The following is a 26,042-nucleotide window of genomic DNA, read 5'->3' as shown; positions in this document are numbered from 1 at the left end:
AAAAATACACGACGATCAATGCGGCTTTGTATCGGGGAAATCAACAATAGATGCTATTCAAACAGTCAGAATCATAGTTGAAAAATATCGAGATGCAAAAAAAGATTTACACATGGTATTTATAGACTTGGAAAAAGCATTTGACAGGGTACCCCGAAGCCTGATATGGGCGGCATTGAGATCTCATAACGTACCAGAAGGATATGTGCTCTCCATACAAGATATGTATACAGACGTATAAACACAAGTAAGATGCACATCAGAGATGTCACCAACATTTCCAATTAAAGTGGGGGTACACCAAGGATCTGTCCTCAGCCCATTGCTATTCATAATGGTCATGAATTACCTAACGAGTCAAGAAATGAACAGTATTCTCAAGACCATGCTTTTTGCAGATGATGTAGTACTGATAGAAGAAAATCATTGTGATCTACAAAATAGCCTGGAAAGGTGGAGAAAGATCCTGGAGGATAATGGACTAAAAATTAGAAGGAAAAAGACGGAATATTTGTATTTACCATTTGAAGACCCAAATGCTGTAACTCCTTCGATGCAATTGGATGGAGTAACATTAGCCAACTGTGACTCATTTAAGTATCTGGGCTCACTCATCCACAGAGACGGAGGATGTGCAGCGGTTTTCAACCATAGGATAGGAGTGGGATGGATGAAATTTAGATCCGTAACAGGAATTTTGTGCGACACGAAAATGCCAATAAAACTTAAAGGAAAGACATACCAGACTATTGTTAGACCCGCGATAATGTATGGCTCCGAATGCTGGACTATGTACAACTCCTACTCTAGGCAACTCGAATCAGCAGAAATGCGAATGCTTAGATGGACGGCAGGAGTATCATTAAAAGATAAAATTAAAAGCTCACGCATTCGTGGTAGCCTGGGTGTCACTGACATAAACAGTAAGCTAGAGGAACGACAGTTAAGATGGTATGGGCACATAAGACGGAGACCACCAGACCACACTGTGAAGCAGGCAATGTCTATAGAGCTTCAAAGACAATCATCCAGAGGTAGACCAAAGAACTCCTGGATGACCCAATGCTCCAAAATCCTACAAAGAAACGGCCTAGATGAAAGCGACACTCAGAACCGAAGAAGCTATAACCTGAGAACGAGAAGAGCCGACCCCAACAGCCTACCTAGGCAATGAGTTGGGATAGTGCTAGGAAGAAGAAGAAGAAGAAATCAAGGAAAGATAAAAATATTGTTTAAACAATCAAAAAGAGTTATTTATCTGTTGTAACTTGAAAGTTATAAAGTATTTTAAACGTGCTGTACATACAGGGTATCCGGGGGTAAAGTGCGCTAATTTCAGTAGGTGATTCTGCATGATGTTAGAAGTAAAAAAGTGAAATTGCTTTTTTCGAATTTTCATGTTTATTTTCCCATAAAAAATATTTATTTTCTCATGTAAACAATTCAATTTCTTAACGTAAAAAACTACCCTAAAACCTTCGAATTTTCAAAAAATATATAAATATATAGTTTTAGGTACTATCATGTCGAATCACCCCCGAAGTTAGCTCACTTTACCCCCGGACACCCTGTATTTATCTCTTTTTTTAAGATGTCGGAAAAACAAATTAACTATAATTCAAAATAAATTGACATTAAAAAAGTTTGAAAACATATATTTTCACTCGAAACGTCAAAAAATTGTATAAAATACGAAATTTATAAAACACAAGAAAAATGTCACTTAATTTTTTTATCTCGTTTATACAATTAAAAATATTATAATAATTTCCAGATAATAAACAACAACAAAAAATAACATTTGGACTCATTGTTTGCGCAATATAAACATTGTTTTCTAGGATTTATTTATCATGCATCAGACATTTATGTGATTAAAAAAACAACACTTTCATAGAATTCTTATTGAATTCACGCGTTAAGAGTCAATTGAAAATAGTACTTCCAAAATAACCTCACTTTCCATGCGTTAGTCTATTGATATGCAACGTTGCCAGTCTTTATTCAATGTGTAACTAAAACACCGTTTGGCGGTTAAGATGTGTTTTTTTTTTTAATTAGTAAGGCTGTAATAGTACATTAGGTATAATATCTTATATAACACCATTGTTGTGTAAATAGTGCTGAGTCAGCGCTGACCGATAGGCTGCAGACTCAGCGTATCAGGAAGTACATATTGACAACACGTCTGTTTGGCGAAGAGTCCGTTATTAACTGAGTGTGTTTATGAACAGAAGAGCAAATAAAATTTCTGGCGAGAATATAAAATAAACTAATCTATTTTCTAGATTCCGAACCCTCTCAGACAACGCTTGGAAGAGTATTTCCAGCATGCGTGGGCCTACACCAACGGAATAGACACGAGCTCCGTGCTGAAAGGGTTCCCCGAGTGCCTGCAGGCGGACATCTGCCTTCACCTCAACAGGAACCTTTTGACTAAGTGCTCAGCCTTTGACGGGGCTAGCCCTGGCTGCTTGAGGTTAGTATCCCTGTTCGTGTTGCTGGAAGTATTAAGTAGGAAGAAATATTATAGATTTGATAGTGTTATTATCTTAGTGACTGTACAGTTTAGGATTGTTGTAAACGAAAGTGGCGCCATCTGTTATTTTCAAAAAGAAGCGTTGAAGTTTTTATTAAATTCTAATTTCGATGATCTGTCACGAACTCTAGAGCTCGGATTTGCTTTGAATTTAAGTTTCATCTTCAAAATTGGAACTGATTGTGTTCAAAACTCAACCCGTAAAAAACAAAGTTTTTTACTATAATGCCTGTCTTTCTAAATGTAAATGTCTTTTTAAAAAAATGTTTATCTGAGGATTGAGCCATCCTACCCAAGAACAAGAATCTACAACTATACCAACCAATCCAAGTACTGATCGGGTAGGACCGACATTTATTTTGTACATTAACTGCTGTAATATTACCAATTTTAGTTCGTGAGGCTTTAAATAATCTGATAGTATTATTATCTTGGTAACTATTCAGTTTAGGATTGTTCTAAACAGAAGTGGCGCCTTCTGTTATTTTCTAAAAGCACCGATGTAGTTTACAAGCCGCGGCAGCGGGATTGCACGATGCGTATATATGTCGGCGTGTTTACGTGGTTTCCACCAAAAGTTGATAGAATGCATTGTCATCGACATTATTTATCTGCCGAGTATCAGCTCGATCGGATGTCGGGAAGTGGGTAAATTTCCGCTTCCAAGATTTGCATTCATTCATCAATGTAAACAAATATGGAATTCAAATAGATTATTAATATACAGGGTGTATCGGCACGTACCCGACAAACTTTAACCAGCTATTCCTTAGTACATTTGGAGTAAAAATCTTATGTGCACTTTGCTGTCCGGTAACGTTTTTTTTAATAAAAAATTTATTATTCATATTTTCACCACATGTCACCACTGTTTTATCCTTTGTCAAAGTTTGAAAACCCATCTGGCAATATTTTATTCGAATTCCGTTGAATAATGCAGGTGTGTACCTATATTGACGCACTTTTACAATCACAACGAAATGGCACGGCACCATTCGTCTCATTTTTAACTATTATTATTTAGTGTGTGCGAAAGAGCGAAGACACTTTTCGACATACTTGCTTATAACAGCTGTTGAACCCGTAAAGCAATGCCAATGACAGTGATGTAGTGTGGAAATTTTTAATTTTTTTGTTTTAATTGAAAAAAAAATGTGACCGGACAGCAAAGTGCCCATAACATTTTTTACTCAAAATGTGCTAAGTAATAGCTGGTTAAAGTTTGTCGGGTACGTGCCGATACACCCTGTATAGGTGAACTGGATGCATAGACAATATTATGTAATTGAAATGAGACCTGACAAATTCTCTGTTTCGACAACGCGAATTTTACCACATAAAACATGTATTTTACCCTTTTCACCAAAATAATTTTTTTCGTATTGTTCTTAATGTCAGCCACCTTGAACTAAGACAAGTCTACAGGTCCTGTGTCATCTTTATGGGTTCTACGTGGAGGGTCTTTTTAAAGAAAGGAAGGGCTGGACTGTAGGGGGATGAAATTCAGAGACATGCAAATCACTCCACAGACCAACTGTTGAATGTGCGAACGAATCGTAAATAATACCTACTCTGATGTGACAAATGTCAGACTGTGCACTTTGTACAAAGTGATCGATGGCGGATTTCCATTAAAATACATATTACATAATTAATGATCACTCATAGCACACCATATTCATCTAACGTTGATGTTACATCATAATCCATTCATTATGATAGAAGACTTTATTAGGTTTCCTGAAGATTTTCATCTAACCTTTGAGGCTAATTTGTCGCTTTTGCGAACAACTCACATGGTCTCACTGAAATAGTTGTATCTCCCTTACTGTAATGGTGAGAAATATGATCTGAACGGTTTTAGAAAGAGAAAATACCACGCTTTATATTCAAATCTAGAAATTTATTGTGGAAAAATTTTAATGTGCACTTTTATGAAACTAAAAGTTCCAAACGCAATTTGAAAATATGAAATGAATACGTGAATTTTTCATTAATTATTTTTATATGAAACGACAAAAAAATAAAGTGACTTGCAATAGAATGCATACTTTTTAGTTATCAGTAATTTTAGTTACAAAAACGTGAGGTGAGACATTTTATATTAAAAAAATTCATATATCAAAAACTATATAATTATTTCTAATAATAAAATTAGATGGCGTATTTTATCACTTTTCAAAAACAGTTTTCGGATAAGTTCAGAAATATTCCACTAATTTAGATTCAATTGCAAAGCGAACATACTCCGACCTTCTGTAAAAATATGACTGAGGCCTGAGTAGCTATGAAATAACGCAAGGGTTTCCTTCTAATGTATGTTGTTGGAATACTGAATTTGAGTAAAAGAAAATTGGAAAATCGGTTTGCCCTTGTATCTTTGTGAATGTATTAATTCATATTCCTCTCCCTTCACCCGCCCCTCATAGTTACCCCAATTGGCAATACCATGTAAAAAAATTCGTCTTTCTAAAATTTCTGCAGGTAAATAATAATACATCAAAAAATATATTGATTTAATTTAGTTTTGCTGCGAATTTCGACCTCAAACTAATACCCAGATATTCAACAAGCCTTAGACACATAACGCTATATTATGCGCTCATAAGTTGGGCGTGGTTTGTGAGTATTATATGTTGTGATGACACACTACGCTATAGTCTTACTCGGGAGAGGGGATCAGGTCAGTTGGGGAACTGCCGCGGAATATCATTTCTTTGTATGGGATCTGTCACCTTGACTTGAAGTTGTTTTGACCCCTTCTCCTGCTGTAGGTAGGAGAAGGGGTCACATTAATTTCAAATATAGCCTGGCTAGCAGATCAGTGCGCATATCCTCACTTATAACACTTCATCTTTTGAGGTGTGACAGGTCTGTATGGGATTATATGGCGAGCAATATGGAGTTATTTAAACGCTTTGAACTTATAGCGTAATCTGTCACCCCCTTCAGGGTATGTCTATCTCTTTTGACGTCAGTGGTAAAAAATGTATCATATGACATACAGGGTTTTCCAATAAGAGGTGTTATTTTGATATTCAATTGTAAAAGATCAATGGTTTCGTTGCTTGTGTGGCACGTAGCGCCGTCTTGTTAAAAGTAAACGTTGTCCAGATCAATACCATCCAATTCCGGCCATAAAAAATCATTAATCATCTCTCGATAGCGCAATCCATTCACCATAACTGTTGCTCCAGTCTCATTTTTGAAAAAGTAAGGTCCAATGACTCCGCCGGACCATAAACCGCACCAAACATTCACACGTTGAGGATAGAAAAGCTTTTCAACAATAACTCTTGGGTTTTCCAAGCCCAGATGCGACAATTTTGCTTGTTGACGAAGCCACCGAGGTGGAAATGGGCCTCATCACTCAAGATGATTTGCATTTGATTCACTCAAGTGAATTTTAATAATTTCAATGCGTTGTTGAAGCGTGTATCATTCCATTTTTATTAATGGCGTAGTTTCTACTTGTCAAATATCAAAAAATGACAGCTTCAAAAGTAACATCTACCGAAATAGCGGGCTATTCAAAATAACACCTCTTATTGGAAAACCCTGTATAATAGCCTAAAAATTCGCGCTGGAAAAATTCACAATAGAATCTAATAAAACCTAATTCGTGTATGTTTTTTTATGTTTCAGGGCATTATCGTTAAGATTTCGAACCACACACGCACCTCCCGGAGAGACTTTGGTCCATAGAGGAGATGCGCTCGCCTCTCTCTACTTCATAGCCAGAGGATCTATAGAAATAGTTAGAGATGACATTGTGATGGCCATTTTAGGTGAGTCAAGTCCTACATTCTTCTTGAATTTATTGTCATTGTAGAATCATTTAAGTAATCTTCTGTATCATCAGAATTCTGCGAAGACAACCCAGTGATAACCACGATTAACTTTATTGAAGAGACTGGGCTACTGTCAAAAGTTAAAACAAGGGAACTCAATGGAACAGTGCTTACGGGAGCTACACAGACATCAATGTATGGACTATTATTTAAGCCATACGATATACATTTACAAGAATACACCTATGTAAATAAAATAAGGAGACTGGTAGAGTAGCGTTCGATGTGGCAACAATGATGGGGCAGGCCAACATGACGCGCTTTTGGTGCAAGTTTGAACTTGCTAGAGTCACTCGGTGGTCTGTATCGATTTTTTCCGTAAACCTGTTTTATTCTAGTGTGTTCTGAAAATTAGTTATCAAGAATTTTGAGCAACTGTGCTCTATGAAGTTTTGTTTCAGACTTAGATACAGTACTACAGAAACTGTGTAGACAGTCAAGTTAGTTTTGTCAAGAACCTGGGTTTTTGGGTGATTTAAGGAATTCTCAATAAACCGTGACTTGATTGAAGATAAACCCCGTAGCGGAAGACCTTCAACTGCAAGAACTGTTGTTGATCTTGTTCTTGAGCTCGTCGGTTGATGATCAGATTTATCGGGGAAGAGTTAAATTTGACTAGCAAGTTTGTGCTAGACGGCACCTAAACTTGAAACAAAACTAGATAGCTCATTGCTGTTCGAAAATGTTGTCACTAATTTTCCGATGATATGAGAATATCGTTCACTCTAGAATATTTTTTTTTACACTAAGAAAAATAATTGCCTCAGGACCTATGTCATCTTAAGGAATGCTGTGTGGAAGGTCTTTTTAGGCAAAGAAGGAAGAGAAAGTTCTGGAAAAGAAAATGGTATGAGGGGTGGGTAGGAATTGGGGTCCAATGTGTCCAGTAGTGACGGTCGTATGAATCAATCACTCACACTGCAGTGCATGGAGATGAGTCAAGAGAGAATCAAGCTGGAGAGGTCAAAAGGACTCCCTCAATCAGTTTCTCCCAATCCGATCCGCCACCCAGTAGGTGGGGAAATGCATCCGCTGCAGAGAACAGTAACCAAACATAGCGAACCACTTTGGGGTTGGGGTGACCTATAGCAAGGGTGTTGGTTAACCTATAAATGGTTCCCGGGGCGGCTGGATTCTTTAATTGCACTCTTTTTCATATTTCCCTCATTAATTTTCAGGAAAAGACGACATATTCGGCGAGAACCCGTGCGTCCACCAGTCCATGGGTCGCTCGGCATGTCGGGTGCGCGCCTTGACTTATTGTGACCTGCACCGCGTGCTGAGGGATGACCTCACTGACGTGCTGGAACTGTACCCCGAGTTCTGCCACAACTTCACCAGGAACCTGGAGTTGTCCTTTGATCTTAGAGATGTAAGCGCAAGGATAATAATAATAGCACGTAGTGATAGAAGCTGATCTACCCCACCTTCCATCGCTATAAGCGGAAAATGTTGTTAATGCAATGATGGAAGAATTGGCTAGCAGAGGAATTGAACCCACAATGTCTGGTTGGGAACCCGACGCATTTTTTCACTCAGCTACAAATTTGTCATTAGTTGTTCTTCAAACTTAGAGAGGTAAGCATATGATGCTAACTTTGGGAAAGTGGGGGTGCGTACCACGTGGTACAAGTTAACTTGCAAAGAGTTTTTGCCAGTGACAAGATGGAAAAGAGTTTGTTTTCATTGAAAAGAAAATGTCACCCGAGACCAAAATGACATCTAGATACTAGCATTGTTTACTTGAACAAGCTCTGGAATCTGTTCTGTTAATGTGTGTCGGCTACGTCCAGTTATCATGCGTAAATTAATATGAAGAAGTACACATGCTACTTGTAGTGTTTTGTTTTTATGTTCCTGATTAATATAAATAAATATATATATGTACTCCGAAAATTAGTAATAAATTTAAAAGTACAATCTTAATGGAGGTTCAAAATTGATAATCTCCGACCCACGTTTATTACACTACCCATTGCTTTTTTTCATTATTTTAATGGTAGTTCTTCACACCCTGCAAGTCCATCAGATGTTTTGCCAAACATTTTGAGGATTTCTATAAATTAGAACTAATACATGCGCAGTTTCGCAGTCATGCAATCACAATAGTTGCCTCGATATGCTAATGCTGGATTGGTGACCACCGGCTGGCTGTCACATGGATAATTAAATAATTAAATAATAATTAAATAATTAGGTAGCGTATAAACAGCAAGCCGAACTGCCGAGCTGAACCATAACATATGGAAAGGTAACGAAGGTAGGCGTGAAACGCCGCTTAGGGTTGCTTGGTTTCTTCCTGTAAATTCCTTTCGTGGTGCAGCTTAATATATACATACATAAAATATCAAAAATTCTTGAAAGTAAACCCCACAAATCCTCCATGTTCCAGGACACACAGCCCGGAGTGATGGCGCGTCCCCGCCGAGTGAGAGCCCCGAAGGAAGGGCGCCCGGCACACAGCCGCGGGGACAGTCTGGCGGATAGACAGGTTATTATTGATTTGTTGTCGGTAGGTACACTGAATCAATCTTTATCCAAACTCTGTGTTGTCATGCTGTATTAGTACACCCATTTTCATATATATTTTTAATATTTGGTAACAAAAAAAAATGTCTTTACGTACCTACGTATTTTTTTATTATTATTTAAATGAAATATGCGAAATTAGGACAAATTTCGCATATTTTAAAGAAATTTTGATATATTCTGAGAAAATGTCGAAATATCCAAAAATGTTTGCCTAAACTTTTATCTGTATTAGAGGACACGAAAATGTAATGTGGGGAATTAGTTCTCGAAATTCTGTATCTACAACCCCCCCCCACCCTCCCCCACCAATGGATTTGAAAATATTGTGGGGAATCATGCTTCGAAATTCCCTTTGAAAATTGTGGGGAATCCAGTACTGAGCAAATGGAGAAATAGCCCAACACAAATCCATTCTGAAATCTAGGGAAATATTGGCGTGAAATGTAGGAATATAAAAAATGTTGGCATACCATCACTGCTGCAGTGAAAGTTTTAACTTGGTAGAGTCACTTGGACCTATTGCTATCACGTGACCTATTATTTAGCAGACATTTTATCAATAATATAATATGTTGTATAATCTCAAATGTTTTTATTGTTTGTTGTTTTTGGGGTGGTCATCGTGGGTCATGATTCGTGAAACATTAGGGCACAAATCATCAATAATTTTAAATACCCAAAAGTAACCCCCATAGTAATGAACAGGGTTGCCATAAGTGGCTAGGGTCTCGTCGGGACGGGTTGGAAGGGGGTGGTGATGCTATCTCAAATATTTCAAAATCTCAAAATTCGGAGGTTAAACAGGCGCAAGAGCTAAATCATATTTTTTTCAGAGCATGAAATGCAAAAAGTACAAAGATCCGAATAGGCGAATAGGACAATAGGTTTGTTGGTAATCATTGAAGGAATTCTGTATAAGTTCTTACATCGAAATATTAAAGGTTTTGTCGACACATTTTAGGAAAGGCTGATAACGGTGACAATTCCGATATATCGTCGCTGTGAAATCAAACCGGCATATCTGCAAAATGCTAGTTTTTCACCAGAGCGCTTTAAAGATTTCGCATATGATATTTTCCTTTTAACGTCCGTTTGGTTCACCTCAAAGCCACCTTATGAATGAATAAAATTTAGACGAATATTTCTTATTGAAGTAGTAGTTGCAAATAAATCGAAAATTGTTTAAATTAAGAGTAAAATGCAGATATGCCAGTATGGCTTTAAAATCAGTGTAATATTTGCTTCTGTGTCAAAGTGGCTTCTTCTTTTGGAACCTGTTTTAGGTATAAAAAAAAGATAATGTTGTCAATGAAAAAATAATTTATTGCTTCACAATTTTTTTTATAAACAATTAACATAAAACTGCTCTTCCCTTTGCTGGTAACTTCAAAGTTTCCCAATCGTTTATGGAAATCTGAATAAATTGACGGTATTATCCCGGCGGTAACTAACTTTAGGATACCATTTTTCTTCTTCTCATCAATGGTCTCTTGGAATAAGCTTGCATCAGAACAGGATTCACGCTCCCATTGCCCCGGTTATTCCTTTTCTTCGCCTCCTCCCAGGCATGTGATCCGTAGGATGTTTTGAAGTAAAAGTTGCCGTCGTCTTTAATTACTTTAAACATTTGAATGTCCAAAATGGGTAAAATTACCAGGGGGTCCTTCAGAGCTTTTATATCAAAAAGTCTTCATGACTCAACTCATGAACCAGGTAAGGCTTGCCATTTTTCTTTGCCGTTTTCATGGCCATGGCGTATTGGGAAGGTAAGTATATAGGTCCGCTTCGGAGTGCTCTTTTGACTTATTTTTCAACGGTTGAGTGAGCCGAATCCACCTTGTTTTGGGTGTGGCCCTTTACTAAAAATTTGTGAGTGATAGATTTTATGTTTTTTACTGTTGTAAAAGCATATTTGTACATTGCCATCATAAAGTTATTTTTTTGTTGTCCACAACAATTATCGTTGTAAAAGACAACGTCTATTGGACAGTCAGCTTTGTCAATTAAATGTTGCAGTCATTTCAGCACACAGCTCCCAATCTCAATAACGCTTCTTTTTCCCTGTGTTGGTTCACTCTTCCACGGGTTTTAGACTCGTATTCCTCACCGCAGTTTCGCATCTTTCAGTTTGCTAAAGTTTTTTTTATTAAATTTGCCTATTTTAATTTATTTTTTTAACCGGGAGAAATTTTACCCGGGTCAGACATTTTGGCATATATGCCGGTTTGTTTTAGTTGAAGCTGCTATAAACGCTTTTGTTAAGTGCAAACCGGATTATCTGCCAATAAGTCATATCTGGGTAGTAATAAAAATGTACTAATGTGAGATAATTCAGTTTTACTTACATGATGGACGCATTTCCCCCTTGAAAGTTTTGAAGCAACTGGCGTATTGCGGAATAGGTCTGTCTTCTGCTAAAAAAAGTGGCGATTCCCGCGTAAATTCATACCGGCCCAACGCCATCTGATTTTTATTCAACTATACGACATGCCGGTTCGACATAAGAATAGAAGGGAAAAAAAGAAATTTTTTGACACCAATAACTCAAAAGCTCCATTTTTGCACATATGCCGGTTTGATTTAACAGCGACGATATCAGGACAAATAGGAACCCTTTGCATGAGACTATAATTATCGACCGTGAAAATCTTTTATCATATCTAACATTGTTCTAATTATTCTACTGCACTTATTTATTGCTAAAAACCACATATTGTAATTTAAATAACCCTATAATACATATATTAGAATATATTGATAAAGGTTAAAGCTGGTTTAAAACCTAACCTCACAAAGCATTTTCGTTATTCCAGGATTCTAACAGCAGCGACGAATCAGAATCCGGACGCGGGATTCTGGAATTCTGTCCAGACAAAGCCGGTCAGGACGTGACCCCTATGAACTTGCAGTTCGGCCAAGAGAAGCAGAGAAGTACCACCCTTCAGTCCATCACGGGTAAGGCCAACATCACTTGCACTCGTCCATCAAGCTTGCAACTAACTCAGTGTGGTATATTCCAAGCTATGTGAATGGTTCGGAGGAAAGATAATTAAATAGCTTGAAATTGTTTAAGCTAAACACATGGCATCTTTTTTACAGGCCACCAAACTGACATACTACTTTGATTAAACACCTGTAAACCAGAGAGGTGCTCAAACATAGCTTAAACACACAAAAATAACTTGTATGCCTACAAATTTTAATTATATTTAAACAATTCTTACTTCTTTCCGTTCACATAGATTGGAGCTTCAATCATGTTTCAAAATTTTTAACATCCTATTTTTTAATTTTAATCACAAAATGATTTGTTTTCTACATAATTTTCTGTGTTAAAATATAATTTTCATTTTCAAACCATGTTTGTATAACGAACAAAACAGTTTTTTTTTATATAAATGTTTATTATTTTTAATATGTGTTTTTTTCAACAGGGGCCTGTACTATATTTGATTTGACTTTGTGTTTAAGGAATGAGAAATTAGATTCTTTCAATTTACAAAATTTTAATAGCGTGCATGCTTTGGATGCCTTAGTGAAGAGGTAACGACTTTTCAAAATTCATAATTGGCTTCATTAAACAAAATCTGTCATTCTTCTACTCTTAGATTTGTCAAAATTATTTCCTAATTTCTTATTCTGTTAATGTTTTCCATTTCAATTTTCTTCGCATAGCAACATTTAATCTGTCATTAGTTTTAGATACTTATAATATCTTCCCAGGGCTACTAGATTCTTAGGTCCATAGTTTTAAATATTATAAACCTCACTCACTTAATATAAAATAGACTATAGATCACTAGAAAATCAATATACCTCTTTATACATCAATTATTATTAGATTGTATAAAAAAAAAGTCAGAAATTATGTTAAATTGCATTAAAAGCAGAAATATTTCTAATAGTTTAAAAGTATCTGTCAATTTAATCAGCTGTTCTCATTTGGAGAAGCCATTTTGTTTTGGAGTCAATTCCATAGAAAAAAATATTAATAGATCTGTCTCGTAGCCCTTAAATGTTCAGTAATTAAGTACTAATAATTTAGACCCCCTCTTTATTTAGATTTTAAATGTCGCCTTGCTGGGACTATTATACTTAAATTGGCTTTATTACGTCAATGTTCAATGGAGTATGATAGTGCTTCAAGACTAAATATTGAAATTCCCGTTGATTACAATGTGTGCAAATCTCTATACTTACTTTTTTCCACTTCTTAGGTATTGTCTGGATCGATCGGTCCATTTGATAGACTTGTAGAATAGATTTATTGTCCCTTTTCATCTGTCTTTTATTTTTAACTTTTGTAAATGCCCATTTTTATTGGCCACCTGTATATTGAGGTCCAACTCTTGTCAGAACCAAATTGTCTCATTAGTTTTATAATAACGCTATTGTGGATTGAAGTTTTTTTCAATTGAGTTTGATTTTATTCAATGACATTTTGCTTTTCTAACAAAAATGTCCCATGACTAAAATAAATGTCTCAACATTTCTATTGAAGATTTTTCCATTTCAAAATTAAATATATGCTTGTTAAGAATACAATAATACACAAATAAGACACAGGTAAACAGTATAATTTCCAAATTTTACATCATCCATGCTACAACCCTCGAAGAGTATTAGGCGCCTCTAGCAAATGTCTACCACTCCTGTATCCTGCAATTTCCCTCTAATTTCTTACCTCTAAAGTTGTAATCTTTGCCTCCACACCATCCAGTTACTTAATCTTAGGCCTCCCAATACTCCTTCATCCTGCAGGTTTATCAAATACAAAACTATCCATTAATTTATTAGTTGGCTCCTTCCATTCTTGCCACGTGTGCTGTTTAACAAAAGTTTGTGGTACCATTTGAACGGTCCCAGTACTATTGTGTTTAATTTTTAGGTTATCACATCGTATTGAGCTTTCCCCTTCTTTATTTAACGTTTTGGACAGTGTTACAGTGTTCATAATCAGGGTCGGTGTATAGATTGTTTGTATATTGAAGTGATAGCGTGTTTGTAATATACTGATGTTCTATAAAATTATTGTCTTGGTTTGAAATACACTGAAGTTGAGATCGGAAGTTTTCAATAAATGCTTTGGTTCGTCAAAGATTACAAATATTTTATTGCTGTAAGACAATTACAATAAATCTCTATCAGGACATACCTTCATTTCTATCTGAGGCTATGAGTTATTCCAACGTGGGACGCAACTCGAAGTGAGCTCACAGCCCAGGAATCGACTAGTCTCGACTTCACTCGGAACCATTCAGGTACAACCAACATGCTATCTCTGTCAGATGATGCAAGTATTTAAGTATGAAAAACACTTAAAACTACCTTAACTGGATAATATGTAATAACTTAGATCTACACACTCTACCGACATCTAGTGCGCGGTTACTACGCGAAACTACAACACTACAGTGTTGCATGCATTAATCCTCTTAGGGCCATTATTACAATAAAATGAATGATTAAAACTTGCAACACAGTATCACTTCTACATACTTCATCACTCTACACATCTACCCTCATGATGAACACTATAACGCTGTCCGAAACATCGAGTAAAGAAGAAAGAAGCGCAACACAGCATGATAATCCAAAAAATAATCACAATACCTACTTTTGGCTGTGAAAATCTCATTTTGTAGTGGCAGTATAAACATTTTATTTGTCTCTTTTTATAAAATCAATTACACAAATTTTCAAACAACCATATAAGAAAAGACCGATGCTCTCTCTTTTTTGAACAATAATACAAAAGCAACATAAGACCAACTGAAAGAAAAAAAAATGTTGTTACTAGCTGCAGCAGAAGACATAGATTGTTCAAAATAAATCATTTTGGGAGGAGGTTATAGGTACCGCAACCCCGGAAACCATTCATTGGATAACCAACACCTCTACCATAAGTCGCCCCAATTGGTTCGCTACATTTGGTGACTTAGCATGGGTGACCAGGTTCGTGAGGTAATGTTTGTCCAGGTTTTGGTTGAGGATATGTCTGCCCACCATTTGCTTGGCGGGCTGGATCGGGAGAGGCTGGTTGAGGTAGACCATTTGACCTCTCCAGCCAGACTCTCTAGACCCAATGCCTTGCTCCGCAGTGGGAGGGATGGATTCATAAGTCCGCCACTCCTAGATATACTGACCCCTTTGACTCTACCTACCCTTCATACGTTTTTCCTTCAAAGAACTACCTCTCCTTCCTTTCCTTTAAAAGACCCTCTACACAGCAAACCCAAAGAATCAGAATCTATACTGTGATTAAAATAGCTTTAGCTATGTTTATTGACAATTCCTCTATAGGCAGATATTTTCCAGCCTTCCTCTTCCATTCTCCTTCCCTAGATCTGCTGTATTTAATTTAGAAATATGGAAACTTCAATGGCAATGTTTGTCGGCGACACATTCTAACATTGGCTTGAAGCTGACACAAGTGAGTGGCCCCCGAGTGCAAGTGTTTTTCTTTTTTCCATAACTGACCCACAGGCATGATTGCTCAGTTGAAACGGAGCTTCCCTGATCTTCACCACAAAACCCACCAGCCGTTGCATAATACATACTGTGAGTACGGACTGCAACAAGTGGCCCTTTGAATTATAACCATAGAAATATCTCTATGATCTCTCTTCTATATTGTTCTTTGTCTATTCCACAGAACTTGCTTGTTTACTGTTGAGTTACAAATCTTTTACAGCTGTCATCTATGGTATGGTTTTACCACTGATAGCTCCGTTGTAAGGTAAGAACGCACTGGGCTTATGTATACAATGCATCAAGACCTCTGGATTCTGAAAACGGCGTTTTAAGGAAACACAAGGTTTTCTTCTACACCGCACACGTCAAGACTCATATTTTTAATTTAAAGGGAGCTACATTAATTATTAAATTGACTCTAGACCATCTAATGTCCATGCATACAGTGTTAGCATCAGTATTCGAGTACTTACGTGTTAGTTATTGAACTGCGTTATGTCAATTGACTTTGCTGAAATTAAAATTAAGAAGAAAGAATTACAAGAATCATAAGAAATATTTAGATGAGATTATGTGACTTGACCAAAGCAGCTATGTTGCAGTCGTCTGGCAGTCTCGCCGAGAAAGAGCGGAGAGGTCGGACAAGCCGCAAGCGAGACTCGGCTTCCGCTGCCCTTTGCTAGCTTCCAGATAGGCCCTCGAAGACTATGTGTGGAGTGAGGGAAAAAACCCGAAGACCCTAGGGATAACAGTGAGTATCGGATTAAAGTAGGCAGGGCGGAAAGGCAGGTCCTCAGGCGATTATGCATCGGCCGTCTTGGGAGTCGTCTCCTGGGTTGATGCAGGTACTGGGTCTAGTCCACCCCCTTGATGGGGTAAAGAAAAATACAAGATAATAGTTCAGTTCTAGCTCTTTGAGTAGAGCAAGTCCAAATGCAGCAAAACTAATTTGATGAAGACCTCTGAACAACTTACAATCCATACATTTTCCATGAAAATAGATGCTTTAGAAACACAAATACTCTCCCCATGCAATGCCGATCTGCGTTGACCAGATCCGTTTGAGACATGTGAAAGAAAGCTGGCAGTGTTGGAAGATCTTCCAATAAGTTGATTTGAAGTTTAAACTCATGTTTTAGTGTTTGGATTTTACTGACATTTATTGCTAGTGTTGTTGTTAAAATTGGAGATAAACTACAAATAGATTTAGTTGGACGTTACAAAGTGATTTGTAACGTAACATCGCAACACTACGATTCAGAATTGCGTTGCGTGCGTAGGACAAGTGTGCACATCGGCTTGGGAACGTAGTAATGCATATGTTGCGAACGTAGGTCCAGTGTGTCCTTACCTGTAACCTCGCTTTTCTGTTACATACTTCGCCGTATATTATGAGAAAAAAGGACCTCACAACTTAGCTATCAGCGATATGCCTTTACCAATTTCATTAATAATGTTATTGTAATAATTAAAGAATATGTCAGATAGCAGTTTATGATGGTTCTGCTGCTGAAATCTACATTGGAACTTTTTAAAACTGGGATGCAAATTCCTTAGTGTGAGTAACATTATTTATACTGAATCATCATCGCCCATGTGGCCACACTAATAATTTAAATAATGACTGTATTACGAAAAGAGGGTATTTCACCATCCTCTCGATAGCTTATCCATCGGATAAGGTATAATAATAAATAATAAAATAAAAAAAAAACAAATAAACACTTACAATAGGTAGAAAACTCGGCTAAGTTATCTGATATATAACCACTATTCATAGGTTTGAATACGTTATCCTATGGATAAGCTATCAAGAGGATGGTGAATTACCTCCAAGGTATAATTCTCCTCACTCACACTAAGCCAATTGCACCCTTACATGGAAACATTTCTACATCCAGAGAGATTATAATTGAGTTATCGATGATACACCTTTAACAATTTCATTTCAATGAGATTTGAATTTAAATGAAAAATTGTACAATATTAAATATTCACAAAACTTTAAACATTACACTCAATTAACGCAATATAAAATTTTCCACTAATTAACAACACATTCTGTATAAATTGCACAAAGCATTGGTTTTTTTTCCATTGAATGTTGAATACAAAACAAAAATATTGTAATTTCTTCTTTATTTGGAGAGAGATTCATTTAATTATGAATTGAGTTATATTTATTAATGTTTTTTTGTTTAGTTATAAATACAATATTTCTTAAATTGTTTTATCAGTTATACATTAAATACTTTCGCATACGCCAGTTTGAATGTGCAAACAACAATATGAGAGAGATCTATAAAATGAAAGTAACCAATATTTCTATAGTTAAGTTCATATTGCTATTTGGTTATTGTACATAATCAGTCATTATGTATTTTTATCTTTTACGCTGAAAAGGATGACATATTTTGAAACCCTGAATGTATTTTGACAATAATCATCCTTTTTGGTTGACTTCCCTGTAAAATATTTCCAAAGTGATGTGGACATATTTTTTTTAATACAAACCATAAGTATTTATGCATTTTTGTTATTTAATATAAAATAATTCATTATTTGCTTTTTAATATTAAGACGAATTATTTGTTTGTGCCTGTACATAAGTCATATGAATATGAATAAATAGTTTTGTCCATAGACATATGAATATTAGTAGACCTGCCCTAAGTGATTAAAAGCGTATTATCCCCACTCCCCATACCGGTTCCATTGGAGCCGGCTGTGCTCGCGTATGGCCTCAAGTGAAATTTGAAAACGTGACGTCATCATTCTTGTGCGAACTATGGTCGAGGCATCATCGGTTCATTTTACGAAATAACACGGCAAAATGTTGACTTGTACTATGAAAACTTGTAAAAATAGATGTGAAAAAGAGAATAAACCCAATTGTCGTATTACATTCCATATATAAGCATTATTTTACTTTATTTTAAGCATATTCACATCGTATAATATGAATCAGTTGTTACTATCACATCGAGAAACGTCTGGACGCGAAACACAAAGCTGGTTGGTTGCTGGGAAGTAAATTATGAACATTTATAAAAGTGTCTTAACTAAATACTTAAACGAAATATTCGACTCTGAAAATAAAACCGAATTTTTTTGCCGAATTTGGACTTCGCAAATTTGTTCATAACGTGGCGAGTAATTTGCGCTCCCATGTAAAAATGTCTATTCATTCAAAAGCAGATTTTACTTTTAAGAAGTAAATGGTGATATTATAATGCGAGATGCCTATTTACTGTCAGATTGATTTATTGACGAATCACAGTCAGCTTCACTCCCTTCGTTCTTCAACAGTTGATTTTACCCCTCGCCATTATCTTCTCGTCTATTAATTCCTATGTCTGTGGTTTTGTCAGTATACTCAATAAGTTCTTTCAAGAATGGCATACAAATATAATATTGTACTGATGATTCATTCCAATATTGTATTTGTATGCCTTTCATGAAAGAATTGAGTTTTTATACGGACAAAACTGTTTATTCATATTCGTATTGCATATGTATGGGCACAAACAAATAATTTGTCTTAATATTGTAAAGCAATATCTTGAAAAAAAGCTTATAATTTAATTAACGCCATATATCAACATATAGAATATTAGGAGTGTCGCGTTTAATCGCGCTTAATGCATTTTGCTGCGTAAGTTTTGACAAAATATTTTTGTTATTTGTTTTTGGGGTGTTATGTCGTGTTGCGCTAAATCCTTCTTTAGCCAACGTTTCGGGCAACGTTACAGTGTCCATCATCAGGGCAGATGTGTGATGGACATGATGATGGACACCGTAACGTTGGCTAAAGAAGGAGTTAGCGCAACACGGCATAACACCCCAAAAACAAATAACAAAAACACTTTTGGTCGTGAAAATCTTAAATCATATTTGACCTAGAGAATATGTCTACATTCCTTTATTATTAACGTGCAACAGTAAATATCTTAAAATTACTTACATTTAATTTGAACGCGCCATTTTGTAATTACTCTCTACTTTCAATTACTCAAAATATCAACAACAACAAAAAGTTTTATCCATATTTTGAGATATTTTCTGATTAGCGTTAATATAATAAAAAATACTAAATGAACACAAAATACGAATGTCTCAAATGTTTGTATAATACAGTTACCTACTTTTTTTTAAAATGCTGTTGGTGAATCAACTCTAATGCACAATTTAAACGATTAAATAATTCGTTGAGTATTTTTAATTATAAATATATTTGATTTAATCCTTTAGCGTTAATTTTTTATGACCTTTTTGAAATCGATTGAAATGCTTAATGAAAACCAAATTTATAGTAAATACTAATACATTTTGGAGGAAAACTAACTTAAATTAGTTGTATATATTTCTCATAGAAATACTAAATCCTGTTTATTTACATGGAATGATTGGGTGTATATGTGCCAGGTTTTTTGTTCCCAGCTAATCAAAAGGCTTCTTCAATACTTAAAGCTAAGAAGTAAGGGAAAAATGTGCTTACTTCCAAGCTTTTATTTCCATAATTCACTTCTATCGAATATTATAAATAATAAAAACAGGAAATAGCGTTTTTATGTGCAATCTTCCCTTATATTAATTATAAAATATTCAATGGCACATTCTGCAAAATCAACTAACTCCATTTCTTACCATATTTTTGAGAGTTCGAGTGTTAAAAAAATTCTTCAAAATTTGATTAATAAATAAATTTACTGAAAATGGAATTAGCTTGTTTTGATAATAATATTTAATTAATTTAAATATTAAATTATTTTTTACTGAATATTTTTTAGCACCTATTTCAGAATGCCAAATAAGATTGGTTATAATTTAAAAACTCACCGTTTGCTTTATCTGTACTCTCAATTGTTATAATTTACATCTCGTTCCATTTATTTTGTTATATTTGTGTGCTAAATGAATGTGTTTTATTGTCACTATTTGTTGCTAGGTAGGTCTACGCTTTCAATGTTGTGTCTACCTGTGGTAAGCTGTGTCGATGTTCTGAATTGATTGGTGTACCATCTAGTCAGTCTTGTCTCACTGCCATTCATTGCTTTGATTCGTAAGGAACTATTCATAAAATAACCGAGAATAACAGAAAAATGTCTCATAATGTATATAAAAGATGCTTACCTGCGATACTACGATATTAAACACTCGACATTGAGTGTGTACACCCGGTGTCTGAGTGCGTACATGATTACGAGTGTCGCAAAGCCGATGTCAGTGTCAGATTGTTCGCTGTGTTTATGGGTGTGTCGAAGTGTCAGACACTTTTATCTAGACTTGCTAGATCATGTTGCATCTATATTAATAATATTTTGATGATTTGTATAGCGCCGTTTTTCGTGAAAATCACCTCAAGGGCGTTGTACAACTATATAATACATTTCTACAAATATCTATCTTAATCTATCAATTATCTATGGAGCAAAGATGGCTCTGAAAAATATTGAATTCTGTCTATAAAGACGGTAAAAAAAAACGAAAGCGATTGAGAACTATGTAGTAATTAACTACTGCAATCTACAATACAGAGGAAAAAACATCATTTGAGGATGCAAAATTTTCGCATTTATATAAGTCTATTTTTGCACTTGGGAATCTAATAAAATTAAATATATTTAAATTGCCAATCGACGTCTTAGTTCAATTAGAAATTGTTTAAAAATACTTGTAGCAGGTGGACGAGTTTGTGTATTTAGGAAGTATGTTTACGAGAGATGGGAAGGCTGACAGAGATATTGAAAGAAGGGTAAATGCAGGTAACTCCATTAATGGAGGACTGAACGCAGTTGGCGCCAACAAAAAATTCTCCAAAGAAGCAAAGTTAGCAGTCCACAATGGAGTGCTAGTAACTACCCTGATGTATGGAAGTGAGGCATGGAACTGGCAGAGGAAGGATGAAAGTAGACTGAATGCTGTAGAAATGAGATTCTTGAGGCGTATGTGTGGTAAAACCATGTATTATTGTGTGAGAAATGTAGAGAACCGCAAAGAATGCAAGGCTGATGTAAGCGTAAAGAGTAAGATTAAGAAAAGGATGCTTAGATGGTTTTGAAGAAAGGAATGTAAGTAGAATATATGATGCAAATTTGAATGGTAGCAGAAGTCGGGAACGCCAGAGGAACACATGGCACCATCAAGTGAATCAGATACTTGAGTCAGGCCATTTCAAGAGTCAGAATAATAGAAGAGTATGTATTTGACGATGTACGAATGTGAAAAGGCGTGATGGTTAGTTAGTTCATTAGTTAGTGTTTCTATCTCCTTTTAATCCAGCCTTTGATCGAAATCTTTAACTGCGATAAATGCTGCTACACTCAGTGTACATGAGTGTAATGTAGACACCTCAGACTTAAAAGTAAGCAACACCGCAACTCGGACACTGCGGACTCTAATGTAGAAACTCGAATATGGTTGGCGTGTGGACGGCTCATATGCTAGTGCCTACTCTTCAGTGCGAGTGTTTAGTGTCCAGTGTCCTAGTGTATGCGAACCATGAAAACTCATACTGACATTATTATGTATAAGCAATATGATAAAGTTATATCAAAAGTAATTTTTATCAAAAATAATTGTATTTACGAGTACATACAAATTTTGTAAAAACCAGAAAGAAAGGGTAACAATGTTCATGACGCAAAAATAAATTGGATTTGACTTCTATTTTTAAACTATGTGCATTTTAATGATAAATTTACAATTTACAATAAACAATATTTTCAGACACCAAAAATTCAATAACTTTGAAAAACCACTGTTTTATGATTTAAAAAGATTTCATAGTAAAATTCTATGTATTATTTTACATGTATCTATTTATATAAAGAAAATTGTCTGTGGCGGACACCGGGCGGGCGGTGTAGATTTATACAAATCTACAGTTTTATTTCAAGACTTATAAGGACAAGTTTCTTATAAATGTAGATGACAGAATAACAGCATTTGAAATAAATTAAAATTAATAACGAATCAGACAAAAAAAAAAGAGATTGGGCCATTTTTTATGGTTCTATCTTGTGACGTGATTCTGTGTTTCCGCTCTCCAAGGTACAACATAGTCTCTTCAAGACCCAGATCACTCCGGCCTATCCTTAAAAAGACGCTCGACATATCATCCCCAAACCTTCAGGGTCTCTTAAGGTGTGTTATGTGGTGAAAACTAAATTAAAATGGGTACTCAATGGGTTAATGTACATAATACTAAATGCAAAACTTAACCTTTTTTATTAATAAATTAACAAAAAATGGTACCAATTTTTATCGATAAAACAAGGAAGCACGCCATCACATATTATGTAAAAAAAAACACCATTAATGTCTCACCACTGTATCAAAACATACACTTCCATTAACTTGACCTAACTTTCTAATCGATCAATCTATCGTTATCATTTGTCTAGCGCAATCCACGCCGCAAACTGGTTCCTCCCGTCGAGCGGGCGTCCGGAGACAGTCTTCAGTGGGCCCCCTCACGGACTGTCCGCCGAGCCCCCCAGGACTCAGCCCCCAGGTGTCGGACATCCCGGAGACTGATGATAGCCCCCGTGCCAGCACTAACGGAAGGGATGTTCACGTGTACTGCAATGTCGGGGGACTGACGCAGTCACGTTCACAGCCGCATTCAGTCAATACTCTTCATAGGTTAGTTTTAATATTGATGCAAAATTATAAAAAGAAAAAATGGCATAACATATTTTTTTTATTTTTTATTATCAATATAAAGTTTTTTTACAGGTTTTTTTTTTCGATGTCTGTCTCACTAAGATAAACCTGTGTCGAGACAGACGTATTTAATACATACATTAATGTTTACATATTATTTGATACATATAATATTTCATTACATTAAATGACATTGTGAAAATGATAAAAAATAATAAATAATAATAATAAATGATAAATTGGTTAATCAGCATCTAGTTGGAGTACATACTTATAAGGGGATTTTTATAACATTTTTGATCTTGGATCTGTCTTGGCTGATGATCCAAGACTTGATGTCTGTTTTATATTTCAATGGCTAGTGGGAGAGCATTATATAGCCTTGTTGCAAAATATCTAAAATTTCTCTGGCCAAAAGTTGTTTTAGCGAAAGGGATTTGTAAGAGATTATGTCCTTTGGTTCTAGTATCACGAGCAGTTTGTATATTGTCAACAGTAGTTTTGTGTTTGAAGAGGTATGCTAGTATTTTTTTGACATAAAGTTGCCTAATGTCCATAACACAGATTTTCCTAAAGATTTCATCCGAAATGCTTGTGATTGGTGGTTTGAGGATAATCTTTATTATAAGTTTTTGAGCTTTAGATATTGGATCAATGGCAATTGGATCATTGCAATATCGTCGAACGTACTAATTTCGGCTGTGGGTCTGTCTGTGAATGACTGTAACTTTGGTTCAATGAATTTGGATTTGTTTTAAATATAAGTGTCATTTTTAAAACTGGAACTGATTGCTACCTACCTATCAAACTTACTAATTTTGGTTGAATCTGTGAGTGATTGTAACTCTGGTTCGATGAACTCTGATTTGTACTGATTTTAAGTGTAATTTTCAAAACTGATTAGTACCTACCTATAATATAACATTTTAAGTGAAAATTTATTTTAATTCTCATTTTCAAAATTGGAACTAATGTGTATATACCAAAATTATAATGATTTTTCACAAGAAAATTATTTTAATTCTATATTTGAAATTTGTATTTTTTTTTACTGAAGACTGAATGTTATAGAAATGAGATCCCTGAGGCATATGTGTGGTAAAACCATGAATGATTGTGTGAGAAATGTGGAGGTTGCAAAGAATGCAAGGCTGATGTAAGCGTAGTGAGTAAGATTAAGAAAGGGATACATAGATGGTTTGGGCATGTAGACTTAGACATCTTGAATAATTACACACCATAATATGCCATTTTTGACGAGCAGAATTTGCGCAATACCGTTATTTATAATTTTTTTATAAATCGTAAAAACATAGGATAAATGGTAAAATATAGGTGAGTTATTAGCTATATAGCACTATAATCAGTTTATATGTCTAAGTATTCAAATTCAGATGTATGTTTTTTTTTAAATAATGGCTAGAAATTTCCTACTCAAACGCCAATCACTCAACTCATATTCCAATTATCGACGCAAGCACTTTAGTGGCTAACTAGATTTACTAACATAATATACCGTGATTTTTCGTGGGTCTCCACTAATGTAACAACACAAATATGAAATCATTAGAGTTACTAATCGTTTTTGACCGGACAAAAAAATATTGCCTTACCCCAGAGATAATGAAAGTTTTTCCGACTTTTCAAATATATTTTTACAGATAGTATTTTAAATAATGATAACAACATTTACAAATAATAATATGATAAAACACCGTGCAATTGAACCGATTACCCTAATATTTGCCATCAAGCTTCCCATAGCCTGTGAGGTGCTTCCAACGTCTGTCGTGCATGCGCTCCACATTCTAGCTGCAAACAGAAGTGCTGCCATCTACAATTTTCAAAAAGAACTGTTCTGCTAAAGAAGGTTTTAAGGATAAACATAACACACATTATAATCTGCGCATTCGTAGATGGCGTTAATTTAATTATTCTTTTAAAATACACCTTTTGGAAGTTATGCTTCCACAAGATGAATTATTTATTTGCGCCTAATAGGATTGGAAAAATACGAAAATTCTAAAATGTTGAATATGCTGCATAACATTTTGCTTAATATTGACTAAATCAATTCCAGATTGCACGCAGCGCGAGCCCGCTCGTCCGAAGATGGCGGTCAGGACAGCTTCCCCGCCTTTCCTGCTGTTCCCATCCTGCCGTCCCGCTCCATTCACGTACGTAACTTCCCGCGCAACCTGAGCTACGAAACCGGCGAGGCGCCCCCGCTCAAGGGGCTCAGCCACACCATCCTGGTGCAGGACGTGTCCCCGCAGTACCAGAACCTGCCCACCACCACTACGGTGTGCCGGTGCGGCGGTGCAGACGCCAGCGCAGTGTTGATGGAGAAACTGGACGAGATGTCCGGCAGACTGGCTACGCTGGAGCGAGGAGTTGCGGCCGATATCAAGAGGATCTTGTCTCTGTTGGAGAAGACAAGTCCAGCTGCTTCTTCAGAGACTGAATTTGTGACGACTTCGAGTTCGATAGCAGTGGCTGCAGATCATGAAGTGGTATGATAATTTTTTGTTTTGTAAGAGTGAAAGTGTATTTTAATTTACTAATTTCGGTTGTCTATGATGTGCTTTATTCATGTACGAAATTATTCAAAAACATTATGAACTCAAATTTAATTTATGTGTCATTTTCGAAATTGGAATTGATTGTTATGTGAATAATTTAGACAAGAGATAAAGTACCTGATAATATAATATTTTTAAGGGCAATTTTAAAATTGCATATTTCAAAATTAGAATTAAAATATCCCGTGATTTTTCGCAGGTTATTATTTGAAAATCAACTAGATTATGTTCTGTAGCATATAAAACAATTCTGAATTGTAGAAATTAGCAGGATTTTATGCTTATGCTGTTAATTTATACTCATATTAATAAAACATCATGTCCTTCACATGTAAATATGTTTGCATGACATTGATACCTCCTTTGTAGTATGTCCCTCTTTCTCATAAATTACCT

The 26,042-nt window shown here is 35.6% G+C and overlaps 1 protein-coding gene across 1 annotated transcript in view; it reads left to right on the top strand.

The window, feature by feature from the left end:
* The window catches only part of sei (potassium voltage-gated channel seizure), a 298,364-nt gene that overhangs the window by 269,522 nt on the left and 2,800 nt on the right, over nt 1-26,042 (top strand). Inside the window, exons 8-15 of the mRNA XM_089647318.1 lie at nt 2,289-2,479; nt 6,185-6,327; nt 7,569-7,762; nt 8,783-8,902; nt 11,736-11,877; nt 15,409-15,483; nt 22,803-23,043; nt 25,145-25,577. Of these exons, the coding sequence (XP_089503444.1) occupies nt 2,289-2,479; nt 6,185-6,327; nt 7,569-7,762; nt 8,783-8,902; nt 11,736-11,877; nt 15,409-15,483; nt 22,803-23,043; nt 25,145-25,577 (1,539 nt within the window). The remainder of the gene's footprint in view (nt 1-2,288; nt 2,480-6,184; nt 6,328-7,568; nt 7,763-8,782; nt 8,903-11,735; nt 11,878-15,408; nt 15,484-22,802; nt 23,044-25,144; nt 25,578-26,042) is intronic.

The sequence above is a fragment of the Hesperophylax consimilis genome, chromosome 26 (genome assembly GCF_061612785.1).
Source record: "Hesperophylax consimilis isolate HC1 chromosome 26, BYU_Hcon_1.0, whole genome shotgun sequence".
NCBI classification, from domain to species: Eukaryota; Metazoa; Arthropoda; class Insecta; order Trichoptera; family Limnephilidae; genus Hesperophylax; species Hesperophylax consimilis.
Note: the sequence above shows the minus strand (reverse complement) of the source record. Positions and strands in the feature narration are given on the sequence as shown.